Source organism: Strix uralensis, chromosome 15 (genome assembly GCF_047716275.1).
Source record: "Strix uralensis isolate ZFMK-TIS-50842 chromosome 15, bStrUra1, whole genome shotgun sequence".
NCBI lineage: Eukaryota > Metazoa > Chordata > Aves > Strigiformes > Strigidae > Strix > Strix uralensis.
Genome location: NC_133986.1, coordinates 14,217,007 through 14,232,854, shown reverse-complemented (window position 1 = coordinate 14,232,854; position 15,848 = coordinate 14,217,007). Strand labels below are relative to the sequence as shown.

Here is a 15,848-nt window from a genome sequence, read left to right as displayed (position 1 = left end):
AAGAATGGACGGATGCATCAGAAGGCAACACTATCACATCTGGTTCTGTGGGCTTCCATTCTGCCTACAATGACCAACAAACAGGGTGCTGGGAAGATTTTTGACAGCCCTCCCAAATTCAGCTGGTTACAAGTAGCCCAAGTGAAAACTTTGTGCATGACCCTTTATTATTCTCCTTGATGTGCATTTTCCACTGGGTAAAACCCAGCAGAAATACACAAGCCCCACTCAAAATTACACCACTAAGATCCCCTATTAATTACGCAACAACTAAAGGGATCTGTTCCTAGTGTTGGAAAGGGCTTATGTGGAGTATTTTTCTCCTTCCTTCCCTTCTCTTTCTCCTTCTTCTTCACCATCCCCAGTTTTGAGCCTGTCAGAAACATGATTTAAGCAAAATAACATCAGTTTGCCAGAGGAGGTCCATTCTCCATCGTCTGTGTTCTGCAAAGAGGGCAGCTCCTGAAAGGACACTGAAGCAGTTTGTTTTATTCAGCAGCAGCTGCGCTGCCGTATAACCATGGCCAGATCTGCAGTCTGTGTGCTCCCCCTCGCCCCTCCAACTCCCACCAGCTCCAAGGGGATTTGCAGTACAGGGGCTACAGGTACTTACATGTATCACCCAGGTCAGCCTAATAAACCAGCCCGAGCCATGACAGCAGACTGTGAGCCCCAGACAGGTAGTGCGGCTCAAAGATTTCCCCTATTTTGCAGGCAAAGGTATAAATTAGTTTGTGTTTGTGTGTATAATAACTGTGTCCTCACCGCTGGTTGCAGAGCTGACAGGCAAAGCAGTCCAAATGGTAAACATTATCTCTGGCCCTCATCACCATCTCAAAGGCAGGGATCAGTTTACTGCAGGCAGCACAATTCCCGGTGGTACCAAAGAGCCTGCCAAAGAAGCACAATCATTAGAAGCCATTTTAATTAAATGGTGGAAGGACTAATTAAGTGTAATTAGCAGTATCAAATACTGTATTGCACCAATAAATAGAAGTTGCAGTCTCCATTTCGCTGACCAACCAGTGTGCAGGAACTTGGGATAAAACTGCCTGGTGAGCAGGCTCTGATTGTTGAGATGAAACTTCATTTGGTTTGTGAGCCTAGGGCTAATTTGCTGTCTAATGGAGAAAAGCATTAAACACTTAAGAGCACTATTTTGGGGCTCACAAAATTTCAGTCAAAAACTATCTGCCTCTCTGCAGCGGTGGGGTAGGTGCTCGGAGCCATCCATCCTCCTCCACGTGCACTTGCCCCGTCTGCGCTTGGCTGCGACCTAACAGAGGGATAGGCTGGCAGCCTCTTGCAGCAAGACGCAGAAGACCTGCAAACTTTGCCAACCCTGGCAGGCAACGCTATAATATAGCTCTGGAAGAACCTCACTTACCTGCTGTTTAAAACAAAAAAGCACAATTTCTCTTGCAATGAGTACAGAAGCATTTTGTGAGGCATCTCAGAGAGCAAGCCCTCCTCCCTGGGTGTGCCCCCCTCCTCCTGCCTCCATGTCCCTCCCGGGAGCCAGCTAAGCCCTTCCACCACAGCCTGAACAGCATGCTCAGCCGTTCCACTTCAGCTCCCTGGTCCTCCAGGACAGCCCTTCAGCACTGGAAGCTTTGCCATTTTCATCTTGGCTTTCACTATCTGTCTCCCCAGATGTCTGCTGCTGTTACAGCTCCCGCCGGGGGACTCAACCAAGACTGCAGCATCCTTCCCCCAGCCTCCTTCTCCAAGATGTCCCTGCAGACCCCCGCGCGCGCCAGGGGCAGCACGCCACTGCGACGTTAAAGCCACATGAACCAGCTCAGGCACGAATCAACAGGCCAAGAAAACCAAGTTTCACCTGAGACTGTGGTCAATACGCATGTGGTTAGTTACTTTGCTTAGGAGATGATAAAAATTGTACTCTTGGGGCGATGAACCTCAAGACATACGATTCCTGCTGACCATTAGCTCTGCACACGCAACGCGTCGCTGCCTGCAGACAGATTTGGGCTCGTGGTTTGTTTCAAGCCATTGGTTCTGGCTGATTCCACAACACGCAGATGAGAAGCATCAGAAAATCTATAACCAATTTCCAAACCTGCAATTTGCCAAGCTAATCAATACTAATTATTACTGGCCAGTAATTGTGGATTAAAACACCCAGCAATGTTATAGAAACCTCCACAAAACTCTCCCACCCTCCCACAGTGCCATGCTACCGAAGTCAGCTTGCTCTTCAGCTATAAAAAAAGGCTACCCTTATTTTTCATTAGAAGTGGTATCAGTGGTCTTTCATTAGGCCTGGCTGGAAAACCCCAAGACTTCCTATGAAGAAACAGCACTACTTTTTCCCTGAAAGTTAAACAATGCAAACAAAACAGAAACACTTGTGCAGGACAGAAAAATCACAAAGGGAGTACCAAAATTTCTTCCCCTGTGACTCCATCATATGAAGGCTGAAAGGCAGAGTGAAATCCCAGCTATATAGTTTGCACTGGCAAACTCAGACCATGTAATCAGTCATGGGGCAGCCCCTTTCTCCCTGCGAGTTGGCTCCAGCTCACTCCTGCTCATGCAGGCAGGCAGGCAGGGGAGGCAGCTGAGCACGGTGCTTGGCTGCCTAATGCTAGCAGACCGGACTGAAAAAATGTGACACTGAAAAGCATACAGGTCTCCACCCCGAAACGCCCTGACTCTCATTCAGTACCCAGTCACAAATCAAGCCATTAATACAGACATCCCTCCCTCCCTCCCCTCCCCAGTGTAGCTGCTCCCTTCTACAGCACCTCACTTGGGCATAGCAAAACCTGACAGCTTTTGCCAGAGTTTTGCCATTTTCGATAAAAGCCAGCATCCGTTTTTAGAGTACCCAAGTCACAGCAAACTCAAAAACTGAGTCCAATATGTTAGGAAGGGAAACTGGGAGGTTAATCCTAGATTTGCTCTGTGCCCAGCACTGCTACATGCACAAGTATAAAATATCCATTATTCATTAGCATCACAGTTGTGTGGAGCTCAATCTAGATTAAACAAAATAAAGGGGCCCCAGACAGCACCATTTGCATTGTTAAGCAGGCGCTTTTCTTCAGCCTTCAAATGGGAGACTTTTCTAAATGGAAATGATGGGGAAATTTGGACAGATGTTCACTTAACTATTTAAACAGTTAGCTTAAGAAACATGAAAAATGTATTTGGCATCGTATTCACCTGTCTCCTTTCAGGGGTTTTGGGGGTAAACCAATTGTTAAACAGCTTTGACTGTTTGCATAAGATCTGAAGCTTATGTTCTGTCCAGCTGAAATCGTGTCGCCTTCTAATGTCTACATAAACATAGCTTCCAGCTAGTCAGCGTGCTGATCTTTTTCTCTTCTATCAAGTTTCACAGTCCTCCATACCCTCCCTTTCCCAACAGATGAACATTTCACACTTATTCTAGCACTTCCTAATTTTAATCTGCTTTTCAGGGAGTGATTTAGAACCCTGTATATTCACCGTGCTTCTAAAAATACACTGTAACTTATAGCTCAGTGAACATGATTTTTTTTATTAATCTGCTGGAAGAAAAAGTAAAATGAACACAGGCTTTTGCCTTTTTTGTTTGCTTGTAAAAAACCTACCACCTCTGATATCTACTTACGCAGAAGCTACTTGAGCTGAAACTTTCTGAGGTGGGGAGTTTAACATGATTGGAGGAGGGAGAGAAGACAAGGAGCAGGAGAAAAATCTTCTACCCCAAGCCCCATCTGTGGTTAAATTTAAAATAACCCCACATGAACAAACTGATCTGCATTCTGTCCCCCAGACACCTTCATAACAGATGCAATACTCTCTCGCACATTCACACGCACAAAGTTGAAGCGCATTAGAAAAATCTATCAGATGCTCCGCATCTACTTACCAGCTTGGTGCCGTTGGAATAAAAGAAGCTGGAAATACAGAAAGGTTTTAGTTTGGAGTTGTTTTGCTTCTTCTAAAAACCCTTTTTTTTTTTTTTCACCTCCCTTTGAAGTTAAAAGGCAACAATTTTTAAGTACATATTTATTCCCCCTTATGTAACAGAAAGACCTAGCCAGCTTGTAAATAAGCATAGACTATGCAGATTTAAAATTTAGCACAATTAAACTTTTACCCTGTGGTAGTAATTATGTTTAATGGCTCTTAGCCTGAACTTAACCATGTCTATTGTTGTCAGCCAGTCTAAAAGCAGGAGTTTGTCCAAGGACAATTTTCTGTAGTTTATAGGCACACTAAAAAACCCGCTACACACTGTTCTCATTGGCCATTGATGTCAGTGTGTATAGTAAAAATTAAAGCTAATTGGCATACAGGAGCAGCCGTGAATGCAAATGAATTAATGAGAAAAGAAGGGAGCGCTCCTGGAAGCGGTAGGCAACTGTCAAAGGATGCTTTTTATGTAGTCTTGTCTAGGCTAAAGAGTAGCCTTCTGCACGATGATCCTGACCTCACCAGCTCCACGCATACACCTGAAGTTAATTCAAACTGTAGCAAAGTCCCCCCTGCAGGTTTTGGGGAAAAAAGAATGGTAAAGGGTCCTTACCTTTCCTTACCTTACCGAAACAGTAAGAAACTTCTCATATGGACATGTTAAGTTTAGCACCTTTTAACAGATTTTTCTTCTCTGACCAAAATGTGCAGGGTGGCTAAACTGAGAACCTAACTGCCTATTTCTGTCACCACTAGAAACAACAATCTGTTTTAGTCATTGCCTACAAGGAGAGGGTCCCCACTTCTTCTCCTCTCTCTAGCTGGTCTCTGACTAGCTAGCAGCTTGCAATCCAGAAAGAGGGAGAAAATCTTTCCTCCACAGAAAGAGTGAAAATTTTGGAGCTGTCACAGGAGACAAAAAAAGAGGAACCAGGAGAGGCACATATAAATAATGAGTGGCACAGAAAGGATAGGTTCAGAGTGTCAATCTCATTTTTTTTTCAAACAACACAAGAACAAGACAAGTTCAAAATTAAGCAGCTGAGTTGAGACAGATAATTCCCCAAAACAACAGGCTTTGTCAACACTGAAAGGTAAGAATTGAGAATTGAAAGAGGACTGAACACTTATCTACAGATAAATATCTACATTTGTAGATATTGTGTACAGCTACATATTTCTCTATATATCTGTATATCCAGGTTATCTGGATATACAAAAGTTTTTGAAGAGCTACTGAACCCCTTGCTAGTAGGACCCCCTCCTCTCCAGCTAGTAGGTGAAATAGGTTTTCCCATACACCTTCTTTATATGCCTGCTGCCATTTATTTCCTAGCTCCATCAGAATTTGCTGTAGAACACTTGCTTTACGAATCTGAAACTTGTCATGAAAAAAAAACAGGTTTTGCCCTTACCATTTGAGACAAACCAACAACTAGTCTTCCAGTGAGGATGACTCTTAACAGCTTTCAATCAGTATTTTTCCCATCTGTGGATACTAGAAATATGCTGAGCTACAAGTCTGATTTGACCAAAGCATTGAATGTGCCAATAATTGCAGGGAAAGCCTGAACATCACTTAAAAAGATAAAAAGAATAAGCTTAAAAGCAACTTCAGACTCGAGGTTCCCAACTTCCCTGTAATCAACCTTTGTGAAATATTCAGAGAAAGCCTCAGCGATAGGCATTTCAGCACAGTAAATACATATTAGCTGGCGCACCCTCCTATCCAGGACACCATTGTCAGTGCTGCAGTGGCAAGTCATGTCAGCTGAAGGAAAGGAAATGCATTTTGATACTAATGAAGTTGGTCAAGCTGTCCCCTCATGAAGCCTTCAAGTTCAATCCCAAAGAATTTACATCTTGCATGCCAAAGGGTTTGGCATTCATGGATAGCATAGCGGGAGGAGTTGAACCAGCACAGTACAAAAAATCCCTCTGGTCAAGTGTCCACACTAGTTCAGAGATTACTGGGCATAAACTTCAAGGTTGCTCAAGGGCATCAGTTTTCAGTTGAAGAACGCATCTGAATGTTCATTTATTTTTACTCCTTTGGTCTCTCCCTCTGTATTTTCAGTGGGGGTGGGACTCTTAGCAGGTAGAAGTCCAAGTCCTCCTCCCCTGCCCCAACCTTTCTTATCCGATAACTGAAGCCACTGACCTTAAAACCCACCTGTCTCTGGCACTGCTGAGCACATGTGCAACAGTGTCCTCTTAGGGGATTTTAAAAACAGCAATCAGAAAACTGCAAGGTTGAAAGTGCTAGAGGCGTGCTAGTATACCACAGCCAGGCAGAATTACTCCCCATAAGCTTTCCTCCTCACGGGGAAGTTGTGGAGAAGGAAAAAAAGAGGGGGAAAAAAGCAAATGAACAAACCAAGCATTGCTTGTTTATCCTGAAAGGCATGGGCTGTGAGAAACTCCTGGACCAGCTACTATGGAGAAAAAAACCTGCTTTAACATCACAAAGCACAGCAATGTTGCCAAGACACATTGTATTTTGAGCCTAATTAATCCTCCTTAATCTGTATAGATACCAAGTGTAGAAGTGAGGGTATCCTACATAGCATGCAAGACGCTCCCTGTTGCAATGCAAGAACAGCACTTCAATTTAGCAACATTTTTAGGCTCTGAGCACATATCATTTGTTCAGCCATGCTGCATTATACCTCTCCTCCCCACGCTAAACATGTCCCTTGAAAAGCAGGCAGGGCACGCTCTTGGTGCATGCATGCACACTACGCTCCTCTGGTGGAAAAAAATCCTGAAGACTCTCCTTGCTGCTTCAAAGGTGTTGGAGCTTCTGCAGGCTGAAGCTACATTCAGAGTATTAGTGATGTCTCTGGTAGATTAACTTAAATTTTGCTAGTTGCGGCATGCACTTCTCAGTTCCTGAAAACTTGTGCTTACACGTCCAACCGTGGTTTAATGGTTTGGATGAGGGCTATTGTTAACCAATTCGGGGAAGCCGACCAGAAGGAGGGTATTTGCCTGCATCCTCCTGTGTCAAAGAGCAGGGTGCCTGTGTTTATGCAAGATTGTTTTTCATATCCCACGACAAAATTAAACCCTGCACATTTGTCAGATGCAGAACACTTCACCTAAAGGGCTCCCAAAGTGATTCACTGACAGAATGAACCTGCTGGGGCATTCAGAGCAGAGCAAAAACCAGTATCCAACAACTGGAAACCCCAGTACCGGGCAGCTGACTCGTTTGGAGTAGGAGGTGCCCAGGGTGGAGTTCAAGCCTCCAGGATACAAACAGTGCTAAGGGTGCCAGTGCCAGGGGATGGCAGTCCTGCCAGGACATCTCCGTCCCTCAGACAAGGTGTGCAGGGCTGCACCCCTGCCAGAGGCACCAACGCCACGCTCGGGCCTCAGCACCAATGCAACCTCAGCACGGCAGCACTGATCAAAACACTCAGGAAGTCGGGTGAAAAGAATTTCCATGAAATCCACTAAGAACAGCATCAGGGCTCCCCAGAAAGCCCTTCTCTCTTACTGATTCACCATCATTTTTTAATGCAGGTTTTGAGCTTTCTTTGGAGTCTAATTAAGGCCCTAATCAGTTTAAATGATGAAAAACTCTCCCAACACCAGCATATCAAACATGCAGAAGCGACAGTTCTGCTCCTGTCAAAGCAAGGCTGACTTGCCTTTGCTCGTGTGAGGGCACCATGCTGAGTAAAAAGGAAAAATCACGTTCTTCATCAGCACTTCACAGTGAAATTTAAGTTGTCAGTTCCTCCCGGGAAATCCTGATGCAACACCCAAACTGTCCCTGTGAACCAGAGCTTGGTGAATGTTTAATTACGCCGAGGAACAAACACACATTGCTGCGTGGGGGCTGTGAGGAGCCATCCGAGCTGCATGCTAAGCTTCTCTGTCCCAGAAGCAGTTTCTTCAATAGCATTTGCTTATCAAAAATAATTAGAGGTAGGAATGCTGGAGCTGTGACTATGAAACAAATAGTAAATCTATTTGCTCAGACGAAATATATCGAAAGATACATCAAAAGACACAGCTGGAGACTGAGGTGATACCGCAAGGATAACAACTCGAGATCCAATTTCATCTTTCATGATTAAAAAATGAGCAAGAAAGTGTTTTATGAAATGTGAAGGTTAACAAATGTTCCTTCACAAGCAATGACGACAGTTTATCTTTTGAAACAAATGATCAGGCTGTGGTCTGCTAGCAGCTCCTGAAATACATTTGAAAGATTTCTTCTAAAAACCCACCGAGGACCAGCGCACACGGCCGGCAGCCCACGGCACTGCCAACACCTCGGAGGAAGACGGCTCCAAAGTGACGCTGAGGCAGCAGGGCAGGAGCCAGCCACACTCCCTCCCAGAGCCCTGCCCCACGCCTACGGCAGAAGTCCTGAAGTTCATCCCTGTCCCTGATCCCTGCAGCGGTCGTGGCCCAATGATACCTGTCTGCAGGAGGGGGGGCACAGGCAGGGTCCCAGACCTGCAAATTAACAGCCACCTCAACTGAGTTTCTAAAGCTGCCCAAAATATTGCATGAGCCCCTTCTGTCTATAGGTAAGCACCTACACATTGCTGCCTCCACAGCGATGAGGCAAGCGGGAGCCTGGTGCTGGGTAGTAACGGCTGGGTCTTCACAGTCACGGGCAGGAACAGGCCTGCTGCAGGCTCGTAGATGGAGACTGAGCAAGCGGAGGGGAAAGCACGTCTCACCAGGTAACAAAGCACGTATTCCTAAACGGCACAATCAGCTCAGGCAAAATCAGAGAAACACTGGTCTGTAAAGAGATTATGAAACACCAATTTTTTTCCTCCCGGTCATTACACAGCAGTATTCCTCCTGGATTTCAGATATAAAAGATGCATATACTTACATTTATGGGTGCAAAATCAGTCTAGCTTTTAATTTTTCACATGATGGTTGACCTACTAAATATCAGTGCAATATTCACCCTGTTCTTATTCAAAGGCATATAGAGGAAGTGGCCAACAATAAATTCCTTTGACTGTCCTCCAGATAAGGTACTCCCTTTATGGTGCGAGTACAGTGTAAAGTACAAAAACTTATTTTTAGGAACGAATTCTGCTGAAATTTGACTAGTAGAACAAATACCATGAGTTGTTTAACGAGGAAAAGATAGATGTGGATGGAGGCTCTAAAACTATTAAAGTGAAGGAATTACATAATGATGGGAATGGGTAATTCTCCAAGAAGAAAAATTCAAATTACCAGGAGTGAACAGACAGTAGAGAAGATGGTGATGGCAACTTTAGTTCCTTCTATTAATAGAAGTAATAGTTAAAATTGAGAGAGAAAGAAATATTACGTGTAGAAAGCAACAGAAGTTGTTTTAAAGTAAAAAAATTGCTTTATACTTCCATAAAATATGGGACTGCATAGCAATGCCCTTATTCCTGTCTTAGGACCCTGGAAGGGTTCCTTAGCATCGGGAGAACAGAACCCAGGGGTTCAACAGAAAACTCAAATAAATAGTATAAACCTAAATTTACTTATTAGCAAGAACACAAAACATCATAGCTGGCCAAACAGCTGAATACAAGTTAACAACTGTGTTACAGAATTGGTGTTATTCCTTCCCACCCGCACCTTTGTCAAATTTCCTGGGATATGACAATTATATTGTTCTTCCCAACAAAAAACCAAGTAAGAAATATTTCTAGTCCTCAAAGATGCTAGAACGGACTAAATCCACATAGGGGAAAAATATTTAAAGGCCATATAAGCCTTCCCTCCACCATTTAACCATGCTGCACAAATAGCAAGAGACTCCCCTCACCTTGGTGGGCCAGGGATTATTCTAACCCAGGAAATGGAGACAGAGGGGCTATGAGACCTCTTCCAGGCACAGAACAAGTTTGTTTCAGAGACCACACTGGTACTGTGACAGAAGCTGCATGGACATGGTCAAACACTAGCCCCAACTGTTGCCTTCCAGGTTTTATGTCATGAATTGCCCTCTCCTCAAAGACGGGACGTGGGCCATCTCCTGGGGTCTGCAACTCCTGGCCTCTTTCCCATCTCTAACACAGGCTTCTGGTGTGCCCCAGAAAGTCCTGCCATCTGGGGCCAGTGAGAAGATCACAGATTGAGCTTATCTACCTCAAAGCAGCATTCTGAGGGTAAACCAAGGAAGGAAAGAAATACTCTATACCTGCAGTGATAAAACGGTTCTTCTAAGTTTAACAGCATCAATACTGCTCTCCTTCAGCACTTTAACATGTCTGATTTGATCCTGCATGTTATTTTTGTTATGAAACTAGAACAAACCAGTCGGTATGGTGCTTATTAAATGGACAAAACATGGGGTAGCTCATAGGTCTCAAAAAGCAAATGTAGATGGGAATCACCACCCATATGACTATTTCTACATGGGTTCTGTAACATGTAGAATAATGCTGAATATCTATCTTTCGGGTCAGACTAAAAAAAACCCAAAACCAAACCAAACACAGCACTGTATATCGAGTCCACAAATGACAAATTCTAGAGAAGTGATAAATAATGAAGAGGAGGATGACTGATGGAGAGACCTGGATTGCTTAGCAAGCTGGGTGCAAACAAGATAAAGAAAAGATAAAGTGTAAACAAGATAAAATATAAAGAAACACTCCAGAAACTAATGCAGCCTATGTTTTCTGGAAGGAAGACTATTCCTGAAAGAAGCTCTCCTGAGAAGTTTTGGGGGTCCTTGTGATTAGTACCTAGTATGACCCAATTGTGATCCTGTGATGAAAAGAAATTATGGAACCCTCAACAAGGGACAATCAAGCGCTGTTATATTCTTCATTGACACATCAGAATTATGTCCACAAGACAGAAAGAGTATAGCTGAAATGAAGGAGGGTCGGTGAAGAACCAAAATGCTAATTTGGGGCTAGAAATCTGTTTGTTAAAGAACATTCTGGAGCTCAGTTTTTTCAGCTTCGCACAGACAGGATTAGGGATACTTCAAGAGCAAGTGACTTGTGGCATTAGTAAATACTCAGACTTAAGCAAGGTACAAAAATTATTTCATGATAGTGACGATAGTTAACTCTTTCCTTACCACACCCTTCCTACCTTTCCAAAGGCTGTTCATCCTGTCTTTTCCCCTTCAGATGTGTTCCACCCTTACCCAAGCTCCTCCTCGCTTACTTTTTGGGAACACATCCCACCTAAACCAGTGTGGCCCTGCGACTGCTGCCTGTGTGACAGAATTTCAGCTGAGACATTTCATGTGTGCCCTGGAGAGTTTCAGTTCAAACAGGAGCAAAAATCCTCATGTCAGCAGGATGCTCTTCTGCACTGCCCATCTGAAAGGCAAGGTGGCAGTTCCCATATGGCAGCTTCTTCTTTTCAGCTCAGTGCTTAATCTCTCATCTTTAGAAAGAGAAACTTGTTTGCTCAAGTTCACTAAGAAAATATTTACTAAAGATTTTCAGGCATATGTTTTACATTGAAACACATCTAGCATTGAAAAGCATCTAGCCAGCCTCTGGACACCACAAGGTTAGACAGCATTTTACCTCCCTATCTTAAAATAGCGAGTTGTTTTTGTTTCGCTTCAGATGTGTTTGCTGGTTGAGGTTGCATAGGAAATGCTATCAGTGCTTTGGGGAAAAAAAAAACCAACACACACATTAACTGGAGATCAAGTACATTCTTCCAAAGGAAAAACAAAGTAAAACTCAGAGTGTTTTGCAGTGTGACCCTCATAAGAATGTTCGCATTAGGCCTGCTGTCTTACTAAAATTAATTTGTGTTTATATAAAGTATTTTGTACAAATCCCCCATACAGACCAGGTAAAAAATCCCATGTGTTGTTATACATTGCAGACACACACCGACAGGGTAGTTCTAATTCAGAGTTAGTGCTGGTCTCTGCAGGCTTCCTCATGAAGAAAATTTTTTTGAAGATCTGTAATTTTGGAGTGGTTTGCTCTGTTTACTTAGGGAAGAGACAAGAGCCCCTTGGGAGGAACCTTACTCAATATAAGCACTAGAAGTCTATCTAAAAGCTATCATTGAAAAAGAAAAGGTAAAGTTTGGTCAGGTCTCAGTCAATATGCAGGAGTACAACATCAAAGATATGCAAGAAGAATCAACAGTCTCTTCCTAATTTTCTCAGCAAGAACTGTTTGTTCTTGTTGGTTCGTAATAATAAAGACATGCCCTCCTCCTTCTACCTTGACCTAAAAATAGGATTCCACCTCCCTGACCACAAAATACGTTAAGTGCAAATAAAAAGCCATGCTTAGACACAGGAAGAAACTCCAACTTCTTCTGGGCAGGGCTAACCGTGCACATGTACATGTTTTCATAGTAGAGGTTTAGGAAGACAAACAGCTGGCAGCACACTGAGAGGCTTTGGGAAGAGCCCACAGTACGTTCCTCTATTTACCTCAGGTAATCTCTGCGGCAAAGAATGAGATTTGCTTTTGTGTAAAGAGTTGATCCAACCTCTCCAAGACGACAGTCACAGCAGGCACACTTTAGGCAGTCTTCATGCCAATACTTATCCAGAGCCTTCAGCAGGTACCGGTCCTTGATCTTCCGGTTGCAACCAGCGCAGCCCTTCTGCTTCCCCTTGGGTTGTACAGATAACATCGGCACACCTGCAACACAAACCAAGCATTTCATTTAGAAGATATCCAAACAGCTTGAACAGGTTGCCTGCATTTGGGGTATCAACTTGGGGTAGATCTTTGAGCAAATACTGCTGCTGGTTTCATTACAAGGAGTTCACATTGCAAGAAGCTGACAGTCAAAGGAATTTAAACTTCATTTGCTGTCGCGGGTTAAGTGGAAGTGTGACACTTGCAGGAATGCAGCCCTTTTTTCCTAAGGGTAGGGCTGACACAAAGCACCAGACTTTTTTTAATTAACATCTTGCAGCAGAATAAACTGGCTGCAATTTCAACATTTGCTTTTTCCCTCATTACCAGTACCCTTGTGTTCTTAATTACCTGTCACAGGCAATTAAGAAGATCAGAAGGGCCACCACTGTACGTACCCCCAGTCCAACGTCTTGGCTGGATCAAGCTAGATAGGGAAAGGAGAGGAGCGGGTATAAAAAGATGTGGTACACCACTGCTTTTCCTTTCTTGTGAACCCCACTGGTCACAGAGGCCTCGGTGAAAGCTAAAGCAGCCCAGAGGCTGCTTGAAAATAGGTGTTACTCAAAAGCTCTTGAGGACTGCTGAGAATAACCCAACCAGTGCCCTTCTACCACTAGTGAAGCCATGCTCCTTAAGCAAAGAAGAGCCTTCTTTCCCCTCTTGTACCTCTGGAGAAGGTAGTAAAAAGCCAGGAGTTTTCTCCTCTCTGGAAACCCCTGCTGGGACTGCAAAGCAAGCATGAGCTAGCTAGGTATAAGGTGGTGACAGGACATTCAAGTCACTAGGCTGGTGGAGACTGGCTGTGACCACCTTCCTCACACTACCATCTCCAGTTTTTTCCTGTCCTCCACGCAGCTAGTGTCTCCCAGGGTGAGCACCGACACAGGTGTGAGACCTGTCGCCCTTCTCAGTTTAAGAGGGAGGCAGGAGAGGATTTTATGGAATCAACAGGCAAGGTGGAATCAGTAGACAAGGATTATACCATGGGGAAGGAAGGTGACAGAAGATGATGAAAGAAGAAATGAGCTCATGAGACACTAGAATCCTGTTTTCTCTGGAGCCTTGTTTTTACTTTGTTACTGATTTTTATTTTTACTTGTGTTAATCACTAAAAATGACAATGTAATGAGCATGTCATGGGCTTAACCAATGCAGAGAAGCTGGGAGGGGACACTGGCTACAGTAGCAGATGTCACTGGTTATATACTCTTACAGAAAGTTAAGCCACCATTTCTGTAGGAAGCACCAGATGTCCCAGAAAGTAGCAGGTTGATAATGGAATTATTAACAGTCCCTTAACCAGAGAGGACTGAGTCAGTGCCACTGTAATAAGTAACATTTGCTGCTTTCTTTAAAAGCCAGGGTGACCTGACGGTGGCTAATGGTCAGCACATGTAAAACCCAGCACTCCTACAGTAATAATTGCTTTGTCAGAGCTGCAAGCAGACGACAATAGCACTTAAGACACCTCTACGCAAACAGCAAGGTATTGATCCATTTGTTATCAAAGTGGTCTCAGCAGCATGGAGACAGGTCAAGTAACATTCAAAAACTCTTAAGGCTTAAAGAGCCCTCCTGCTCTTTGCTGCAGCACACTCTAAACCCGCTTGCAAAGTCGATCCAAGCGAACTTTTGACGCCAGTGACGAATACACAATAATTAAGTGAAAACTTAAATCTGTGTTTGACTGCCACACACGCAACCCATAACGCTCTTGAGAGAAATTCTATGTATGCAGCCAGAGAAACACCAGAATGTTTGGAAAAGAGGGAAAAGACAGGGAAGGGTCAGAAGTGTAATACACCACAGGTGCTGGAGGTCAGGCTGCAGAAGTCCTGTGCTCCTGGTGAGAGTTTCTTACGAAAACGAGGGAAGTAGCACCATGGTTCTGGACACAGCACTTTTTGTTGTTGTTGTTGTTTGCAGAGTACATTTCAGGAAGCAAAGAGAAGCTTCACTTTTTGAGTGATTTCTGTTTCAGAAAATTTAAAGCCTTCATTCCATGCCCTCTCCAACTCCACACCAGGAAAACAGCACATCGTGAGAAGCGACTGCCTTATTCTGAGGCAGAGAAGGGCACATACATGAATTTGCATTTGCAAACTGTGTAAGATCAGTACCAGTGATGGAAGTAAATAGTTCGCACCTATGATAACTAAGACCTAGATGTGCAAATTATAATTTAAGTTAGGAGCCCTAGACACCAGTGAGTCATTACCCACCTCCCCAGATAGGCTCTCTAAATGTAAGCTGTGTACCCTTGGAGGCAGAAGAGGATTTCTTACAAGGGGGGTCATCATACAATTCTTTTGCAAGGTTCAGCTAGGTAACTTGAGGATCCTGTATCTGGAGGTGCTGCAGATTTCAAATTGCAGATTCTAGATAACCAGAGCACCTTAAACCCCCTCACAAGAGAAGTGCTGCCTGGGTGGGGTTTCAGATCGTCTCTCTGATTCAGAAATACAAGACCTTCAGCCAGATGGGACCTCCCAAGGCTCTCAGCACCTCTGAAATGAGTGCCCTTTCAGAGTTGCGGCTGCCCTGACCAGAGTGAGGGGTCCACTGTAACAGCAGCATGGTCAAGCGCAAGGGCAGCTGCGCAGGATGAAACCCTGGCTGGACTATTAGCAGAGGTTGGTTTGATCAGCAAGGGCAGGTTGGCAGGTTAGGAGGGTCTCCTGAGGTGGCCAGCAGGCCTGGACAGCTGTGGGCTGGCTGCAGTGGTGGTTCTTGTTCCATCTGTGGCCCTGGCAGCCCTCACTTACCGTGGCCATCTCAGTTCCCCGCTATTGCAAGCACACCATTGTCTTATGAGAGGTTTCTGCGAATAAGGGGGATGTAACACTTTGATTTTCTTCTAATAACTAGCAAAGGAACAGATATATATATTTTTAAACAGTACCTTAAGCAAGGAAAAAAGCTATGTATTTGGTCAGTGTTCAGCAGGGGGCTTTCTAATGAAAAAAGGTACCATTTCAGAGATCATATGATGTTCAAAGCTGCTATTCCCACTCAGATAATAACGAGCAAGGTCAGCCTCTGCTGGTCAGGTTCAGTGTTTTGAAATTACATTTTGGTCTGTGCGGCTTCCCTCCGACATCCCAAGCAACCGGTCTGCACGGAGCACACACACCACTACAGAAAGTTGCAACTGCAATTAGCTGGTGAGTTGACACAGCAGGCAAGGTGTGAAACAAAATTTCAAAAACTGCCAAACTTGATCAGCAAGGGTTCCTCAAATGCTTGCCATGTCATTTCCAAGCAACAAGAGAGCAGCATCTCAAAAGCTTAACCCCTTTCACGGTCGGAAGC

The 15,848-nt window shown here is 44.2% G+C and overlaps 1 protein-coding gene across 3 annotated transcripts in view; it reads right to left on the bottom strand.

Moving 5' to 3' along the window:
• The window catches only part of LMO1 (LIM domain only 1), a 64,494-nt gene that overhangs the window by 4,403 nt on the left and 44,243 nt on the right, over positions 1-15,848 (bottom strand). For all 3 annotated transcript variants that reach the window (XM_074884582.1, XM_074884581.1, XM_074884580.1), the window contains exons 2-3: positions 12,320-12,533; positions 766-891 (exon numbers count right to left, since the gene is read on the bottom strand). In XM_074884582.1, coding sequence (XP_074740683.1) covers positions 766-891; positions 12,320-12,525 — 332 coding nt within the window. In that variant the 5' untranslated portion in view covers positions 12,526-12,533. The remainder of the gene's footprint in view (positions 1-765; positions 892-12,319; positions 12,534-15,848) is intronic.